Source organism: Melanerpes formicivorus, unplaced genomic scaffold (assembly GCF_026170545.1).
Source record: "Melanerpes formicivorus ecotype bairdi unplaced genomic scaffold, bMelFor1.0.p_v2 SCAF_7, whole genome shotgun sequence".
NCBI classification, from domain to species: domain Eukaryota; kingdom Metazoa; phylum Chordata; class Aves; order Piciformes; family Picidae; genus Melanerpes; species Melanerpes formicivorus.
In genome coordinates this window covers 17794000-17810213 of record NW_027142359.1, presented here as the reverse complement: position 1 = coordinate 17810213, position 16214 = coordinate 17794000, and the positions used below count along the sequence as shown (strand labels likewise).

At 41.2% G+C, this 16214-nt stretch overlaps 1 protein-coding gene across 13 annotated transcripts in view; it reads left to right on the top strand.

The window, feature by feature from the left end:
- ZNF644 (zinc finger protein 644) overlaps positions 1 to 16214 on the top strand; it is an 82238-nt gene that overhangs the window by 19929 nt on the left and 46095 nt on the right. For 3 of the 13 annotated variants that reach the window (XM_068141240.1, XM_068141228.1, XM_068141232.1), the window contains exon 1: positions 9024 to 9213. The exons of 2 other annotated variants lie outside the window; for them this stretch is intronic. Coding sequence is in view for 2 of the 11 variants with exons in the window: in XM_068141227.1 (XP_067997328.1) it covers positions 8863 to 8915 (53 nt within the window). In the remaining 9 variants the exon portion in view is untranslated. Of the gene's footprint in view, positions 1 to 8844; positions 8916 to 9023; positions 9214 to 9259; positions 9592 to 11332; positions 11485 to 16214 lie in introns of those variants that run through there. 8 more of the 13 variants (XM_068141233.1, XM_068141237.1, XM_068141229.1 and 5 more) reach the window with 5 other exon arrangements.

Below are 16214 nucleotides of genomic sequence, written 5' to 3'. Positions count from 1 at the left end.
TTTCAGCCTGGTTGAAAGCTCATTAAAGTCTTTGCAACTATTTCACTGAGCTTATAATGAGACATTCTATGTTCCTATGAGCTTCACACTAAAAGCAGCAGAGTTGTAACACAGGCTCTGCCTGCAAATCCCAAACCTAAGACAGTCTTTCATGAATGGGATGATGGCAAATGAACTGCTATTCAAAATAATTCATCTGAGAGTTTAAGCAGGATGAACAAGAGAGAAGCAGAAGTTTTAATGTAGCTTTGATCATTGCATTGAAGGTACCTTTTGGCAGATGAGTTGGTAATGAATGTGGCCAAGCTGAAAATGCTTCTTCTCTGTTGGCATATAACTAACATTGTAATAACTGAAGGTTGTAACTTCTTCTTTTAATTTTTGTGAAGGTGCTGTACCCTCTACAGATTCTGTACAGTCACAGACTCTAGCAAATAGTTTTCCAAAATTGCATATTAACTCTAAGGCTGTGTAAAACTATGACAGTTTTGTTTCTCCCCTTCATTTCAGGATCCAATTACAACAACGTCTGTTTTCATGTCCTGAAGTTATATACTTATCTATACTGTACAACATACTCTAGAAATTATTTTGGTTTTTTTAAAGCTTTATTTCTGATGTTAGAGAACTCAGCTATATTCATAATTAATTGTCTTGATCAAAACCAAACCCCTTACAATTAAGAAACAAACTGAAGGTATGGCATATCAATAAGACTTTCTGGTTCTGTGATCTTACCTAAACACAAAATAAGCTCCTCAGCACTTCCACATTAATAGTAATAAAGTGCTTATTTTGCTGTCTTTACTTTAAAAATATGATTATTATGTCTTCCCATCCACAAACCTGTGGTGCTTTACAAACACACAAACAAACATAAAGATTTACATAATTGTTTGTGTCAGGCATTAGAACGAGAGGGTGTATGACCATCTGGCTTAATGAAAGAAATCACAATGCTGACGTTAACACTGCCTACTGGGCAGAACAATAGGAAGTTGTGGGGAAAAGAAGGCAGTTTGAAATCCTGCCTGGTATGTAGTTACACTAATGCACTGGCAGTGACATTGACTAGTGGGAGATACTGTTGATTTTTCAAGTGCTGCTAAAATGTATGGCACTTTCTTCTAAAGGCAAAAGGTTTTGGTGAAGATGTCTTCACTTTGGCCTTTGCCCTGACTTCCATCTAGCCAGATGAGCTTTAAATACAGAAATGGTGGGGGCTGGCTGCCAAAACCTTTTCCTTTTTGTAAGGGTGTTGAAATGGTGTCTGGATGAGGGAGGTAACTTTCCCATGCTGTGCTACCTGTGCCCCTCACTGGAACAGAAGTCACAAATTTGGAGATGGAGTGTGCCTGGAAAGACTACTGCCACTAATTGCCCATGCTAACATTACTGAGGTCTTGAATATATGCTGTAGATATGGGTGTGACTCTAATGTTAATCACAGAAGTGAGTTTAGGGAGGAGTGTGACATAAGTAGAAGGAGACCAGAACATGGCACTCTACAGGTCTAGTGCAATTTCCTTCCCATTGGTAATGCCTTGTTGCATAGGATAATCACAGCAAAAGTGTAGCATGTGATCAGGAGTGGTAGGAGCTGGGCTTTTTTATGCCCTGTCCTCTGCAGGGATATGTTAAGGTTAGCAGTGTGACACCTGGACAGGGAGCTTGAAACTGCTATCGTCATCTTCTCCCTGCATGTCATTTTTGGCACTCTAATGTAATCTGAATTACCAGGCTGGGTTAAGCAGAGCTATGTTAGTTTATACCTGTTATATCTAGGTATATATCTGTATATATGCATTCATCATCTGTTGAATGCCAGTTTATCAACACAGCTTTCTTTCTCTCCCACTAAATTATAATTTATCAACAGACTCAGGAAGAAATTTGTTGTGGTTTTGTTGCTCACAATGTATTTTCATATGTTAATACTTCCTGTGAATAATGCAAATGGCAACCCTCCAAGGCAATACATTGTAGCTTTTAAGAAGGTCAATGCTATAATATATGGTGGTATTTTCCTACACTTACCTGCTTTCTTGTGGTCTTTGAATTCTGCCAGACTTGAGCTCAGTAACTCTGACATGAGAAGAGGGATGTCAGATCCTCCCAAAGGGAACAAAGATGGGATGAATTAGGATAACACAAGATAAAATAAAATAAGCATAAAGACCAAGGTTTATTAATTACTGTTGATAACTAATACAGGATTTGTTCATTGATAATGTTTACCATGGTGGTACCTGAGGAGCAGCTAAGAATGGAGCCTCGTGTGCCAGGCAGAGTGCTGCCCCACAGCTGGCTCCTCTCTGATCACTGACAGATGACAGAAACACTTCTTAGTGGTGAGACTGAAAACTGGAGACAACTGTGGGAGGCTGGATATGGAGCCTCTGCCCTCCTGGCAAAAACGATTTTGTAACTGTTAGTGCAGGTCGAGTGAGGGAAACAGGTCTAAGCAACAGACACAATGGTGCCTATGGGCAGAAGCCTGGCAATGGGAAAACAGAGTGCCAGTTGTCTTTTATTATGTGATGTGGGAAATCTTACCCTAGCTGGGAGACTTAAAACACTTGCAAGAGTATAACAGTTCTAAAGGCAATGAACGGTGGCAAGCAGTAGTATTTTCCTAGGCAGAGTTTCTAAATATCCCTGAGTTTCCAGACTAAGCTTATCTTGCGATCACTGGTAAGAGAACCACAGGTTTAAATGACTAATGCCTTTATTTTTACCTGTACATTCTTACTGTTCTCTTAACTTTTTACAGGCAATCCTAAAAATGATACTGGAAAAGATTACTAGAATGTCTTGAATTCTAGCAGAGACTAAATATAGTAGATTTTTTGTTCTGTCTGAAAAATAGACATTTCTTTTTAATTAACATTGACAACTGTATTTCAAAAGAGTCTGTGAAACATGCCGGCAACAAAATATGAATCAAGAGCTCAAACAACACCACAAAGTAATTTTTCCTCTTTTCCATTTTTACAATATTGGAATAAATCAAACCGCTCCCATTCTTACAAAATGTGAGTGGAAATGCTGGATTTTTTTCATATTGGTGAAATGAGTACTGTATCTTTTTAAGAAAGGCCAAGACACCAGAAACTTCTGTGTAGGATGAAAACAAAATCTCTGTGGCAGGTTGAGCAATAGTATACAGATAGCTTTCACCTCATGTTTCTAGGACCTTGTTTTTATAGTTAGGAGGGTCTAACGGCAAAGACAAGGCAAACTATAGTCAAATGTAAGAACATTTATTAAAACAACCATCTTATCTGAAAAATACTAGCATTATGGCTTGGATGCTCAAAAACTGCTCAACCTTTTTCATTTTATAGTAGTGGATTTAATAAAAGATGCTACTTTTCCCTATAAAATCCATTTTTGTCTGAAATTCAGATATCAAGGATCATTTACATTTTGAAAATGTTGTGGAAGACAAAATTTTCTACCAAAGGCTAGGGTATAAAAATGAGATCAAAGTAGTAAATGCAGGGTGAAAATGGATGGGATAAATGCAATAAATACCCTATTACACGAGTGCACTACTATTTTGAAAATCATATAGGCTTAAATTGTTCTGCAACTCAAAATGATATAATTTAGACTTTATCTGTTGTTGGTTGCTATGCACAGGATAAGCAGAATATTTTGCTCTTGAAAGAAATGTATCAACTGAACTGAAATATTTTAAAAAATGATGCATATAGTGGCTCTATTTCCATGATGAAGCTTTTTGCATAGAGTTAATGAAGTGCTTGGGATCCTAGGGAATAAAAGGTGCTATATAAATGTAAGAAATTATCATTAGAAGGTTTTTCCCTCTAGGCATTTGGGATTTTGCTGTGCGTTTTACAAGGAGGCATTTGCAATCTTCTTTCATTCAAAATGCTTCAGCTTAGACCTGCTCTGACTCTCCCCCTGCAGCTTCAGCTACAGAAATGTTTATATGAAGAAACAGTTTATAAATTGGTTTCAGTTAATCATATTTTGCTGCTAACATGAAAGATCCTGCCTTGGTTTAAGCTTTTTATAACCATGTTGAAGACCAAGAGGAACTAGGTAGCAACCTTCTCTCAAGAGGTTTCAAATGCTAGTTTAACCACTATTAGGCTGGTGTCTGTGCTGGTGGAGAGGTAATATAGGACACAGCCAGAATTCCTGGAAGCAAAAAGCCAACTATGCAGTATCTGGCTTAATTTTCAAGAATCTTATTGTATTGTCCTTTACTGACTGCACACATTCTTTCACTGATCTTAAGAGTGCCTTGTTGGAGGCTGGTCCTAAAATTTCTATTCATGCAATCCCAATTTTACATAATTTTTGTGTGTATTTCTTAAGTTTTCTTAATCCAACATGCGACCTTTAAGATTGTCTAATAGTAGCAAAGCTGGTGGAATTAGAAATCAAAACAAGAGTTCTGACACCATCAGGCATAAGCTTTTATTGCATTGCCATTCTGATGAAATGTTGCAGCTCTACGAATTCACACCAGATGTGGATTTTAATTTGGATCCACAGATTATGTGCATTTTTTAGAGAGCACAGTACAGATTAAAATTGTCTGCTAGAGGACAAAATACACATAAGTGTGATGACCTTAAAATCATTTGGCATGATAAAATATATGATATTATTTGAGAAGCTTTAGAAGTAGTATTAATATTTCCTTTTTTCATGCTTTTATTGTTTGTGTGGTAGTTTTAGGCTATACCTTTAAAAATTTTCACAGATCTGGAACAGAAGTGGTAGAATGTAAATAAATTACTATTTGATATAAAAAGAAAAATAATGATAGCTCTAAACAATCCCACTGGAGAGATATCTACCATAAGAATTAGTTTGGTAAACTTTATCTCTTTTGGTTTCCTCCCTCTGACACTAACTTGCTTCTGCTTAGTTTCATAGTTTCATTCAGGGTTGGAAGGGACCACAAGGATCATCTAGTTCCAACCCCCCTGCCATGGGCAGGGACACCCCACACTAGATCAGGCTGGACAGAGCCTCATCCAGCCTGCTCTTAAACACCCCCAGGGACAGGGCCTCGACCACCTCCCTGGACAACCCATTCCAGGGTTTCATCACTCTCATGGTGAAGAACCTCCTCCTCACATCCAGCCTGAATCTCCCCACCTCCAGCTTCATTCCATTCCCCCTAGTCCTATCACTACCTGAGATCCTGAGAAGTCCTTCCCCAGCCTTCCTGTAGGCCCCTTTCAGATACTGGAAGGCCACAATTAGGTCACCTCGGAGCCTTCTCTTCTGCAGACTGAACAGCCCCAACTCCTTCAGTCTGTCCTCATAGGAGAGGTGCTCCAGCCCTCTGATCATCCTTGTGGCCCTTCTCTGGACACGTTCCAGCACCTCCACATCCCTCTTGTAATAGGGGCTCCAGAACTGGACACAGTACTCCAGGTGGGGTCTCACCAGGGCTGAGTAGAGGGGGAGGATCACCTCCCTCGACCTGCTAGCCACACTTCTCCTGATGCAGCCCAGGATCTGATTGGCTTTGCGGGCTGCAAGTGCACACTGAGAGCTCATGTTGAGCTTTTTGTCCACCAGCACCCCCAAGTCTCTCTCTTCAGGGCTACTTTCCAGCCAGTCATTGCCCAGCCTGTATTTGTGCCTGGGGTTGCCTTGACCCAGATGCAGGACCCTGCACTTGCTTGACCTTGGCTGCATTATTTTGGCTAAGTTCTATTGTCTCTCTTCTCTTTCACTTGTCCCATTGTGTCCAGGGAGGTAAGGGAGAGGGGCAGGGAGTGGAGAAGCTATTAGCTCCCCTGGTTTTTGGCCAGGGGGGTTATTGTGCTGTTTATCAATTGTAAATACCTGTCAATATTGTAAATACCATATATTTTGTACATATTCATTGCATTTCATTGTAGATTGTAGTTTTGTTTGTAAATACAGCTTCATTTGCTTCCAACTGGTCTGGTCTGGCAAGTTTAATGTTGTGGGGAATTTTCAACCCACCACAGTTTGTATTTTGGTTAACACAGAGCACATACAATCAAGAGTCATACAAGTTTGTGCATTGCATGGGATGATAATGCTTCTTGTGTTTAAGAGCAGTGGAAAACTGTAGATGATCTAAAATATCAGAACTTGATTTTACAAATGTATCTTTTCAGAAAACAAGGTTAATTCTCGAATAATATTAGCACTCATTAGGGGACTGTGTGCTTTAGGGTACTGTTAATGAAATTCATAGCCTTCTTCCTGTGGGCTATCAGTTTGAACTCAGTCTAACTCAGTGGAGATTAAAAATTGGCCTATTTAAGGTCTTTTAGTTATTTCTAATGAGATGAGTTTGGTGGGTCTCCATCCCAAAACATAAACCATTCACACTGCCTTTTGGTAACTGGCAAGCTCCAGAGAAACCCAAAATTGTAATGCATTCTGGGGAAAACTAATCTCTGGTGCCAGGAAAAAGAGTAAGAAAAGCAAAAGCCTGATTCACAGTAGTTACATGAGCACTAACAAGCATATTGTTTGTAACTGTGGAGTTTATAGGGCTATAGAAAGTTTATAGATTAGCAAATTATCTGAGCATATGTTACCACACAGCTATACAGAATGTAATGTGACAAAGATTCCCAAAGGTGGGATATGTACACCTGTGCATTAGATCACACCAACATATTAAATGCTGAAAACAATGATTGCTTAGTCTGCCTCCATTGTTTCACAGCAAATGCTTCTCATCTACTTACAGGTATTTAACATAGTCTTAAAAAATATTAAGAACACTTCCAGAACCCTCTAGAGAACATATGCCAGTTTTGTATGTCCATATAATAAATAGTAAAACTTTTCCTAGTGTCTAACCTAAATTTCTTTGGGTGAAGTTGGAAACTATTAAATTTTAGTGTCTGCAATAGATTTAGTGAACAATATGTTTTTCTCCCTCTAGTCTTTTCTTCTCTAGACTAAAAAATTCTAAGAATTCTGATTTTTAGTTAGGTTTGTCTTTCAAAAATTATTTCTTTCAGGCACACTTCTTCATATTCCCTCTATTGGACTTCTTTGAATGGAAATTATCCTGAAATGCATAGCCCAAATCTGAATACAGTATTACAGCTGAGGCTTTACAGCATTGAATATGGTAATTTCTTCATATGTCCTAGATATGACAGTTCTGTTAACACATCTCTCAGTACTACAGCTTTTTTCACAGAGGTGTGACAGTGCTGATGCATGTTCAGTTTGTGATCTACTGTGATCGTCAACCCATTTTCTGAAGACCTGGTGTTTCAGTTCCCACTACTGCAATTGTGCAATTGTTATTTTCCTGCTTAACGCTTAAGCTGGCAATTGTATTTATTCAATTGCATCCTATTTCTGCAACCAAATTGTCAAGAGTGTTTTGAATTCTTTTCTTGCCCTGCAACATGCTTCCAGCTCTGCTAGTTTGGCATTGTTGGCAAGTTCAATCAATGTAAACTGTACTGTCATTCATATAATTAGGCTTGGTACCAAATACAGGACATACCCACTTCCCAGAAACCGTATTCAATATATCCTGCTGTTTATCACAGTGAAGCACTGCTGATGTACTTTTGCTCCACTGCAGAGTAATTTCATTATGATGTGTCGTTTCCTTGCTTAATTAAGAGTTCTCTGACATGGTGTCAAAAGCCTCACTTAAGGCATACAGATTTGCCACTACTCCTATTATACTGTCACAGCATGAGAGGAGTTTGGCTTGATAGGACTTTCTTGACAAAGCTATGTTGGCTATAACTTACCACTTCATTAGTTACTATATACTTACAGACGTGGTTATTTGCATCAATACTTTTCTGGGAATAGAGGCTGGAATGACTAACAGTCCTTGGCACTACCTATTCCTCCCTTTTGAATTTTATGTGCTGTGTTTTCCCTTTTCCTCTCTCCTGAAATCTTAGCTGTCTTAGCAAGCTCTCGGGGACATGTGCTCACCCCTGTTAACGTTGCCTTAATCACATTCTCACTCTAAGGTGAAATTCTCCAGGCATAGCAATTCGAAGGGGGAAAAAACCAACCAACCAAACAAACAACAACAACAAAAAAAAACCCCCACACAACCAACACCAAGTAGTTTATTAAAGCAGTCTCAACTTTATGCATTTACTATTTTCCCCTGAATCCCTGCCCCTTGAAATCGCGATTTGCCATGAGAAGCATTAATCTGAAGAAAAAATGGCAGTGAACAAATAGTTCTTTCTCGGTGTCACCTCATAGCTTCCTCCCCCTTCCCGTCCCCACTCAGGTGGACTGACAATCCCCGGGCCGTCTCCTCTGTCCTCCGGTCTCTTCTCTGGTCTCAGGTTTCCTGTCCTCGCATCGTTCCTCAGCCGCGGCTTGTCGCAGGAGCCTGCTTTTCTCACTAGCATGGCAAGCGCCTTTGTACAGCTCCTGCAGCACTTGACCTAGTTTGCCACTTTCTGTGGAAAGGCACCGCCAGCCAAACGACACTTCGAGTTTCCGCTCCCGAGTGCACTGAGCGCCGTGGCGCAGGTGAGAGGCGGCCGTACCGGACGGGCAGCAACCGCGCTGGCAGTCCGCCTTCTGAGATAAGGACTTTCATAAAATGGTCCTCCCGTCTGCAGGGGGCATTTCCTTTTTGCTGTCAGAGGCCTGCAGGGAGCGACTCGTTGGAGCCGGTCTACTGAACTGAGGCCGCCAACCACAGGCGTGCGTGGCCGAACGGGCCGCGCACGTACCAGCGGCGGGAGGGGGCCAGGCAGCGCTGGCGCGGAAAGGCCACACGCATGCGTGCTCCACCCCCCGGGACGCCTGCGTGTGTGGGGCGTTGTGTGTGTGCGCGAGAAAGCAGTGGCCGAGTCGGTCGTTTTGCGCGATGACGTCATGGTGCCGCACGCAGGACGTAACCCCGCCGTGACGCAGGCCCCGGCGAGCCCGTGAGTTTCCCGTTATGCTTTTTTTTTTTTTTTTTTTTTTTTAAATGCCTTCCCCCCCGCATCCCCTGCCGGGAGGGGAGGGGAGGGAAGGGGGTGCGCGCGCGCGCGCGCGCGCTGCTCCGCGTGGCGCCGGGTGGGGGCGGCGTGGTCTGAGGCGGGCGCGGCGACCCGCGCCGGCCGCCCTAGCGGCGGTTGTCGGGGAAGGTGGCTCTGCCTCTATCCTGCCGCATCGGGGAACATGGCGGTCGCCTCCGACCTGGTGCGGCATCGCGACTCGGCCGCAGCCGCCCGCGCCGCGGTAAGTGGCCGGGCCGAGACGGCGGCGGCGGTGGTGGTGGCACGGCGGAGAGAGGGCGGGTGAGGCGCTCTGTTTCAAGGCCCTTCTTGTCGCCTCTCTCCGTCCCTGCCGTCATCTCTCACCCCCGCCCTGAACCGGCGAGCGGCCTTCCCGGTGCCCCGGCCGGGCCGGACACAAAGGGCTGTGCTGAGGAGGGTTTTGTTCGGTCACATGAAGCGGCGCAGCCAGTGAGCGCGGAGCTGGGAGTGGGGAGCGGGGCCGCCGCCATTGCCAAGCGCGGAGGAGCCGGGCAGCCCGGTGCCGCCGCGACGGGGCCTAGGGCGCGGAGAGAGCCGCCCGGGGCTGGGTCGCCAGCAACGCAGGGCCGTGGGGAGCCAGGTAATGCCCCGCGCCGCGGCAGGCAGGGGTGGCCAAGGCAGGAAGATGCCGACAGCCGGGAGTGGCCAGGGTCACCCTTGGGGACTCCGCCAGTCGTCGGTCCCCTCCTGGGTCCTGCTGGGCCGACCTGCGTTCTACTTTTTGCCGTTTTGCTGCTGCTCGCCTCCCTAGAGGAGGTCGCGATACTTGCTGTCCACACAGACTCATGATCAGCGCGGGCAAGGCTGCCTGCTGATGTCCCGGAGCAGGGGTAACATGCAGTTCTCTCCCTCCCCTTCATTCCATTCCTTCTTGGTGTGAAGCAGGGCGGCTCCGAAGTGCACGGTGTTGTTGCAAAAGACCCGGCAAGTTACTGACCGGCCATGGGGGCGGCAGATGTGCCCTGTGTACAGCATACAGTGCTGCTGTATGCAGTGCGCGGGATTCCTGGAGATGAGGTAGTTTACAACAGAGAAGGAAAAGTTAACAGTTCAGGTAACGAAGTCCTGTGTTTGGACTACCATCTGCCTTCAGGGTCTGGTGGTATTTCTGACAAAGTTTGGGTTACATCAGGTTGCAGTGATGAGAGTTGTCATGACCAAGGTAATTTACCTGAAATCCAGAAAGTTGTTTTTTCTTGTGGCATATAGTAACCTTTAGTCTATTGGAAATACGTTGGGGTGACATGGGCTGTAAACTGACAAGTCATGGTGATAACGAAAAACAAGCGTGATATACTAAAATGAGTTTCCATCAGCGTTGTACAACTCTAGCCCTTTAAGCAAAATCTCATTCGCAGCGATATTCTAATTTCTGCCTCCCCCTTTCTAGCACATAATTTAATTATGAAGATTGTGGCGTGGAACTTAGCTTTCAGACACATATGGGGAATGAATGCACACCAGATTTTAGAGTAAGAAGCCATTTCATGTGTGGATTAATGAATTAACACATGAACAAACGCTCTTAAAAGGCTGATAAGCATCTTTAAGCATCCACATTTACTGAGACGTTTGGCCAGTGTTTTTTTTAAACAAGTTGCAAAGTAATTTTTAATTCGAGTTATAAAGCAAATCTATAGAAAAGATTCTTTACAGTTAGGAGTGAAGTGCTTCAGAGTTTTGGTAACTTCATTTGATCCCTCTGCACAGAATCTTTCACTACCTGACTTGTTCAAGACAAGTGATTTGAGGGCAGAATAAATGGGCTGATTAGACAATGCAAAATAGATCTCGAGAAGCTTTTAGTGGGTCGTGTAGATTCACAGAAAATGCAACAATTTTCTTATTGGAGAAGGCTTTAAGTAGAGTGCATGGAGGAGCAGTGATGTGCTATTACACTTACAAAAAACTGATGTTGCAAACCTGATGTAACTGTAGAGGGATGTGCAAGATACACAAGAATTGCAATAGACATTTCTGATGTCTAGCATTCATTGAAACTGATTTTTTTTCAATGAAAAAGTTAGCCACATAACAGGAATTTCGTAGGGCGAAGGGGGGGAGTTGTTAAAGTCACCAAAGAAACTTGTCTTTTTATAGGTAAGTTTTTTACTTTTGCTTATTCTTTATGGTGTTTCTTTAATTTTAAAAAACATTAGCAAACAGTGTTGCAAAGTCAGAGCAAAGGTGTATTACTCTAGGTTTTTATAATATTTCATGGCCTAACATCTCATTTGCATTAAGTAGCACTACAAGGAATACATTTAGGAAAGTGTGTATGAAAGCTAAATGATAATGCTCATGTCTTGAAATCTCAACAGGTAACCTGGCTACTAGGAGAAAAAGGCACTGATCACATAGAGCATCCTTGAGAGGTGATTTAGTACAGCAACAATTGATTGAAATAGGAGCATCAGCAATCGAATAAACAGGATGTTAAACAATAGTGGGCAATGCCTTCCACTTTAACAGGGTGGGTTGAATTTCAATATGGACACTGAATTCCGGGCTTGTCAATGGAATATTTTGTGTAATAGTTTGGCCTTATACTTAAAAGTATTAGCAAAACCTACCTGCATATATACCTTCTTTTTGATTCAGGATTTTGTAAGTCACTTGGGAAAAAATGGGACCAAAAAGGTAATAAGATTCTCTATAGTAATAAAACACACACACACACACATGCTCATGCACAGTTAGTAGTTTCAAGCAATTTCAGGTTTCTTACCAGCTTGCAAAACATCTGAGAAATTAAAACTGGAAAAAATACGGAGTGGTGATGTCACTAGCTGTGCAGTTGTCACTTGAAGTTGGTTTGAATTAAAGCTCTTTGAACAGTTGTTGATTGTCAGCATTTGTTTGGCTGGTCAGTAACTCACTTTCCTCATGTTCTTATATTTTTTTAAAAAATACTTGTCTGCAGGAGTCAAATGATGCAAGTGTTAGAGGACTGCTTTAAAATACTTGGTGTACTACTTCTATTTTTTTAATATCAAACACACTGTTAATGTTACAGTTATTTTAAACCAAATTGAATTCATGCTGTCTGTGTTCTGGATTGTGACTATACTGTATTATGCATTCAGGGATTGGGAGGAAAAATCACATAAAAAAATGGGGTTATACCCAAACAGTGTTGCACTCGCCTAAATTGACTTTGAGACTGGTTTAAGTTGATCCAGCCTATAAAGCTCAATTCCTTCATATGAAAGTAGAGTCCACCCAACTTCAGTGTAAAGATACACCTGGTGAAATTAAACAAGTTTGGCTTTGCTAAAAATGTTTGTTTAGCACTTCTTGAGCACTCCAAACTTACACTGATTTAGGCTGAATTTTTATAATCCTTTGCACGCTTAATATTACCTTGCCCAAGGAAATTGTGAATGTTGATTATTCTGGTTGATATACGTAAAGGTATTACTGGGTTGTCTGAGTTAAAGGATTTTCTGTAGTTTGTAGTACCGTGAAAAATGTCCTTTACATATTTAGTTTTATGTTAGTTTCTTCTTTGTTGGTTTTGTTTTAATAAATAGCACATACACTTTTTATGCCTCTGTACAGTTGTCTCTTAAGTCAAAACTTGTGTCAGTTAATAGGAAACATTCACACAAGCAGTGATGGTAGGAAAGTTATGCCCATGGTCACAGAACTGTAGAAGACCTTGTCTTGGGTAGGCAAGAATGTGAAACGGTCACTCTTGACTTCCCTGGCTGCCTAAAAAGCAGAAACAAATACAGTGTGTTTCTACATAACACTAATAATGTGAAGTATAATTTGATGCTCAAATCAGCCATTTGTCAAGAAAGATCATATAATGAGTCTACATAGACTTCTAATGTGTGTTTTCTCAAGAAAAAGAAAGCACAGTAGTCATGGGATCGGTCATGTTACCTTGTACACAGTGCAGCGTCATGTAATGAGTGTTTCATCTTAGTACAAAGTTTACCCTGAATTCTATGGTATTTACTCATAAGTGGTATTGGCTTGGTGAAGGAGAGCGAGCTTTTTTTAAATATAAAAGTAAGGAAATAATCCAAATAAAAATGAGTATCCAATCATTTTGCATTTCTGTCACCTTTCAACTGTAGGCAGCAGCTGTTCTGTTGAACTGTTGCAGCAATGCCCGTATGTTGCCAGTGAGGTTAAAGGCAGGGAAGACAGTGGCTTAACAGCGTATATGTATGCTTTCATTACTCTAAATATTAACTGACAATATTTCTGAGCTAAGTGGATTATATTGATACCCTTGGTATGGGACTTGCCAGTTTCAGATGTGACGAAATCCAGCTACTGAAAATGGTGAATCTCTAGTTGACAATTATTGATTGATACCGAGTGCTCAATCTTACATACAAGCAACTAGATGAAGGATAGTGGGGTATTTAGTATTTCAATATTCCTTGAAACTTAATCCAGAGGATGTGAAATTCCTGCACAAATCAAAATAAAGGTGGAATTGCTGGGCTTTGAAATATTTCAGGCCTGTTGTTAGCATGTGGTAACTATTTTCAGTATGCTTAACATTGCAAGTTAGATGTTTACCATACTTACAAGAGATTCTAAGTTTTGGAGACTGTTTGGAGCACAGCCTTACTCTTTTCCAAGTGAAAATAAAAAACGGTAGAAGTTGTGGCCTGAGATATCTACACTCAGATATTTTAATGTGATTTTTTTATAAAGTGATACTCAGTGATTTGTATTACTGCATTTTTTTGCTTCCCTTAAATGGGTAGTTGACACTGTTATAGTCTTCACAAAGCAGCTAGAGCTGGGGAAAGGATGCATCTTGGGAAACGATGGAAGGAATTACCAGTGCAGTATTGGTTTGTCCAATTGTAGCTGAAGACAAGGATTGAGATAATTTTGTAACTTGTTTTTCTGGAGCAGCTGTTGCACTCTTGTAAAAGTACTTCCCCTAACAAAGTGATAGAACACAAGCAAAACAAGGGGCAAAGTATATGTCTTGTATAATTCACCTTTATTTACAGGCTTTTACCTGGCATGTCCTGTTTTAGTTTCAGTAAAACACATGAGAAGTTTCTTAACAAGTCTAATTATTGCAGTGTTGAAACTGGTAGCGAATTCCTCCTGCCTGTGTTTCCACGATATAACAGTTTAGTGCATTTGAGAGCATGACTTGTGCTTTATCCCTTGTGCTTTCCTAGTGTGGCTCTTTAATTGGGTTTTCCACCCAAGATTTCTTTCCAGTAAAGGCATACAACAGGCAGTCAGGGGATTGTTTTTGGAAAACTGTTACTTACGTACGCTAAAGCATGGCAGCTCTGAAGCTGCTTCATACTGCTGCTGGTAGGATATGGTGGGTATCTGTTTTTGTCTGACTGCAGTCAGTGGGGTGATAGGTGGTGGTGGTTGGGGTGGTGGTGGTTGTTTTTTTTTTAATAGATTTTTTTGCTGTTTGTTTTCCTGCTTTTCACAGAGTATTCTTTTTGCCTTTTTAAAATTTTTATTATGTCATTTTTTGTCTTCATGAGTGGCTGTTGTTAGAATATTCTTGAGACTACTTTTTGAAAAAGCCCTTAATGCTTGTGGCTGATACCTTTCTTCATCTTCAAATGTAGGCCACAGAATTCAGAAACTAGTACTAATTTTCCCTATTTCTCTTTTCCAGTCAGAAAATATAGAATCTTTATAGAATTGCTATCCTAAAGTTAGGATCACAGCAAATAGTGGTTGTAGGTTTTTAAAGTATTTATGATAATTTTTTGGCAGAGAAACTGTATTCTTACAGACATTCTTAGGGGGCTTCACCAGATTCTGTGTTCCCTGTGACAACTGGGGAGGAGGAGCAAGATGGGGAGTTTCTGAAAGTTTTTTTTCATTGTTACTGTAAGTTGGCTTGGTATTAGAAATTATAATTTCAACAGAGGGCAGCCTTTTTCTTAAAAGTTCCAAATGCTTTGTTTCTTCACAGAGTAAAATCCCATAGTTTTTTCTATTCTTGAGCAATGCTTAAAAAGAGAGAACCTGTGGCATATAATGAAAATAACTGGTTGTGTACAAACTAAAACAACTGTTACACCTCTGAAGTTACTTAAAAAGCCATTTTTCATCTTCTAGTTAGTGCTTCCTATTAAGGTAGTTAACAAAACAAAAACCAAAACCAACCAAACAAAACAAAGTTGTGTCCGTTTTCTTCTGGGGAAAAAGGAGGAAGAAAGGTTGGGGGAGTATGTGATGGTGAATTAACCTAGATAAGTTGTGATGAAAAAGTTCAGAGGCTTTGAAACAATCATGTAATGAGAGGGAGTAGAGCTTGCATGTCCAGTATGCAAACTGGACTGAAATATTGATGAAACTGAGGTGGAAAGGTTGGTTGTGTGGTACATAAGCTAAGAGGACTGTAGATACTATCTGTTGTATATTCTTTCTACATCTTTGCTTTGGGGAAACCTCTGAAGGTTTGTTTTGTCTGACTTGGTTTTTTTTTGTAAGTGCTTTGCAATAGCGGTTGTCTTTTTCTGTGTCCTTATAAAGCCTTGGAATGTATTGGATGGTAGTGACACACACTGTGATGAGAAGTGGTAGACTTGCTGATGAGCTGATTTTAGCACAGATTCTCACAGATCTTTCCTTTTCTGTTTTGAAGGTATGTGCATCACTAGTATACAATGTCATGTTCCTGTAAATGACAAGCTCCTTGTTCTTAAACTTTCTAGGTGGATGGTCTTGCTGGCTAAGTTCACTGTGATTCTCACTTCTGTAGACATGACTGAAAGTGCTGTTGAATGAGAGGTCTAATTTCTTTGTCTGAGAGGCTTGCAGAGGAAGAGCAACTGCTTGTCCAGAAAAAAAGTGTTCCCCACAGCTACCTCTCTATTGTGATTGTAAGACTGCTGTTGGTGCAATTTTACCAGCAGTAATGTGCATTAACAGGCATAACATTTCTGCACAAGGGAGAGAACCAAAAATAGAAATGAAACTTTGGAGAAACCATTCAGGTTTCTCAATGACTGAAGTGCCACAATATTTCTAAAAATACTGTACAGGTACTCTGGTAATTCGTTTTTAGAAATGTCTTTTAGACACTAAAAACAACTTGGGAATTTGCCTTCCATTTTTAGGTCCAGTGAAGTTTTAGCAGCGGCAAGCAGAGATGATGATGTGCAGGAGGTAGTCCAGCAAGTATTTGTGTCAAAAACAAACCAAAAAATTGCAATATCATAATGGGAAGAGTTTTCTTTT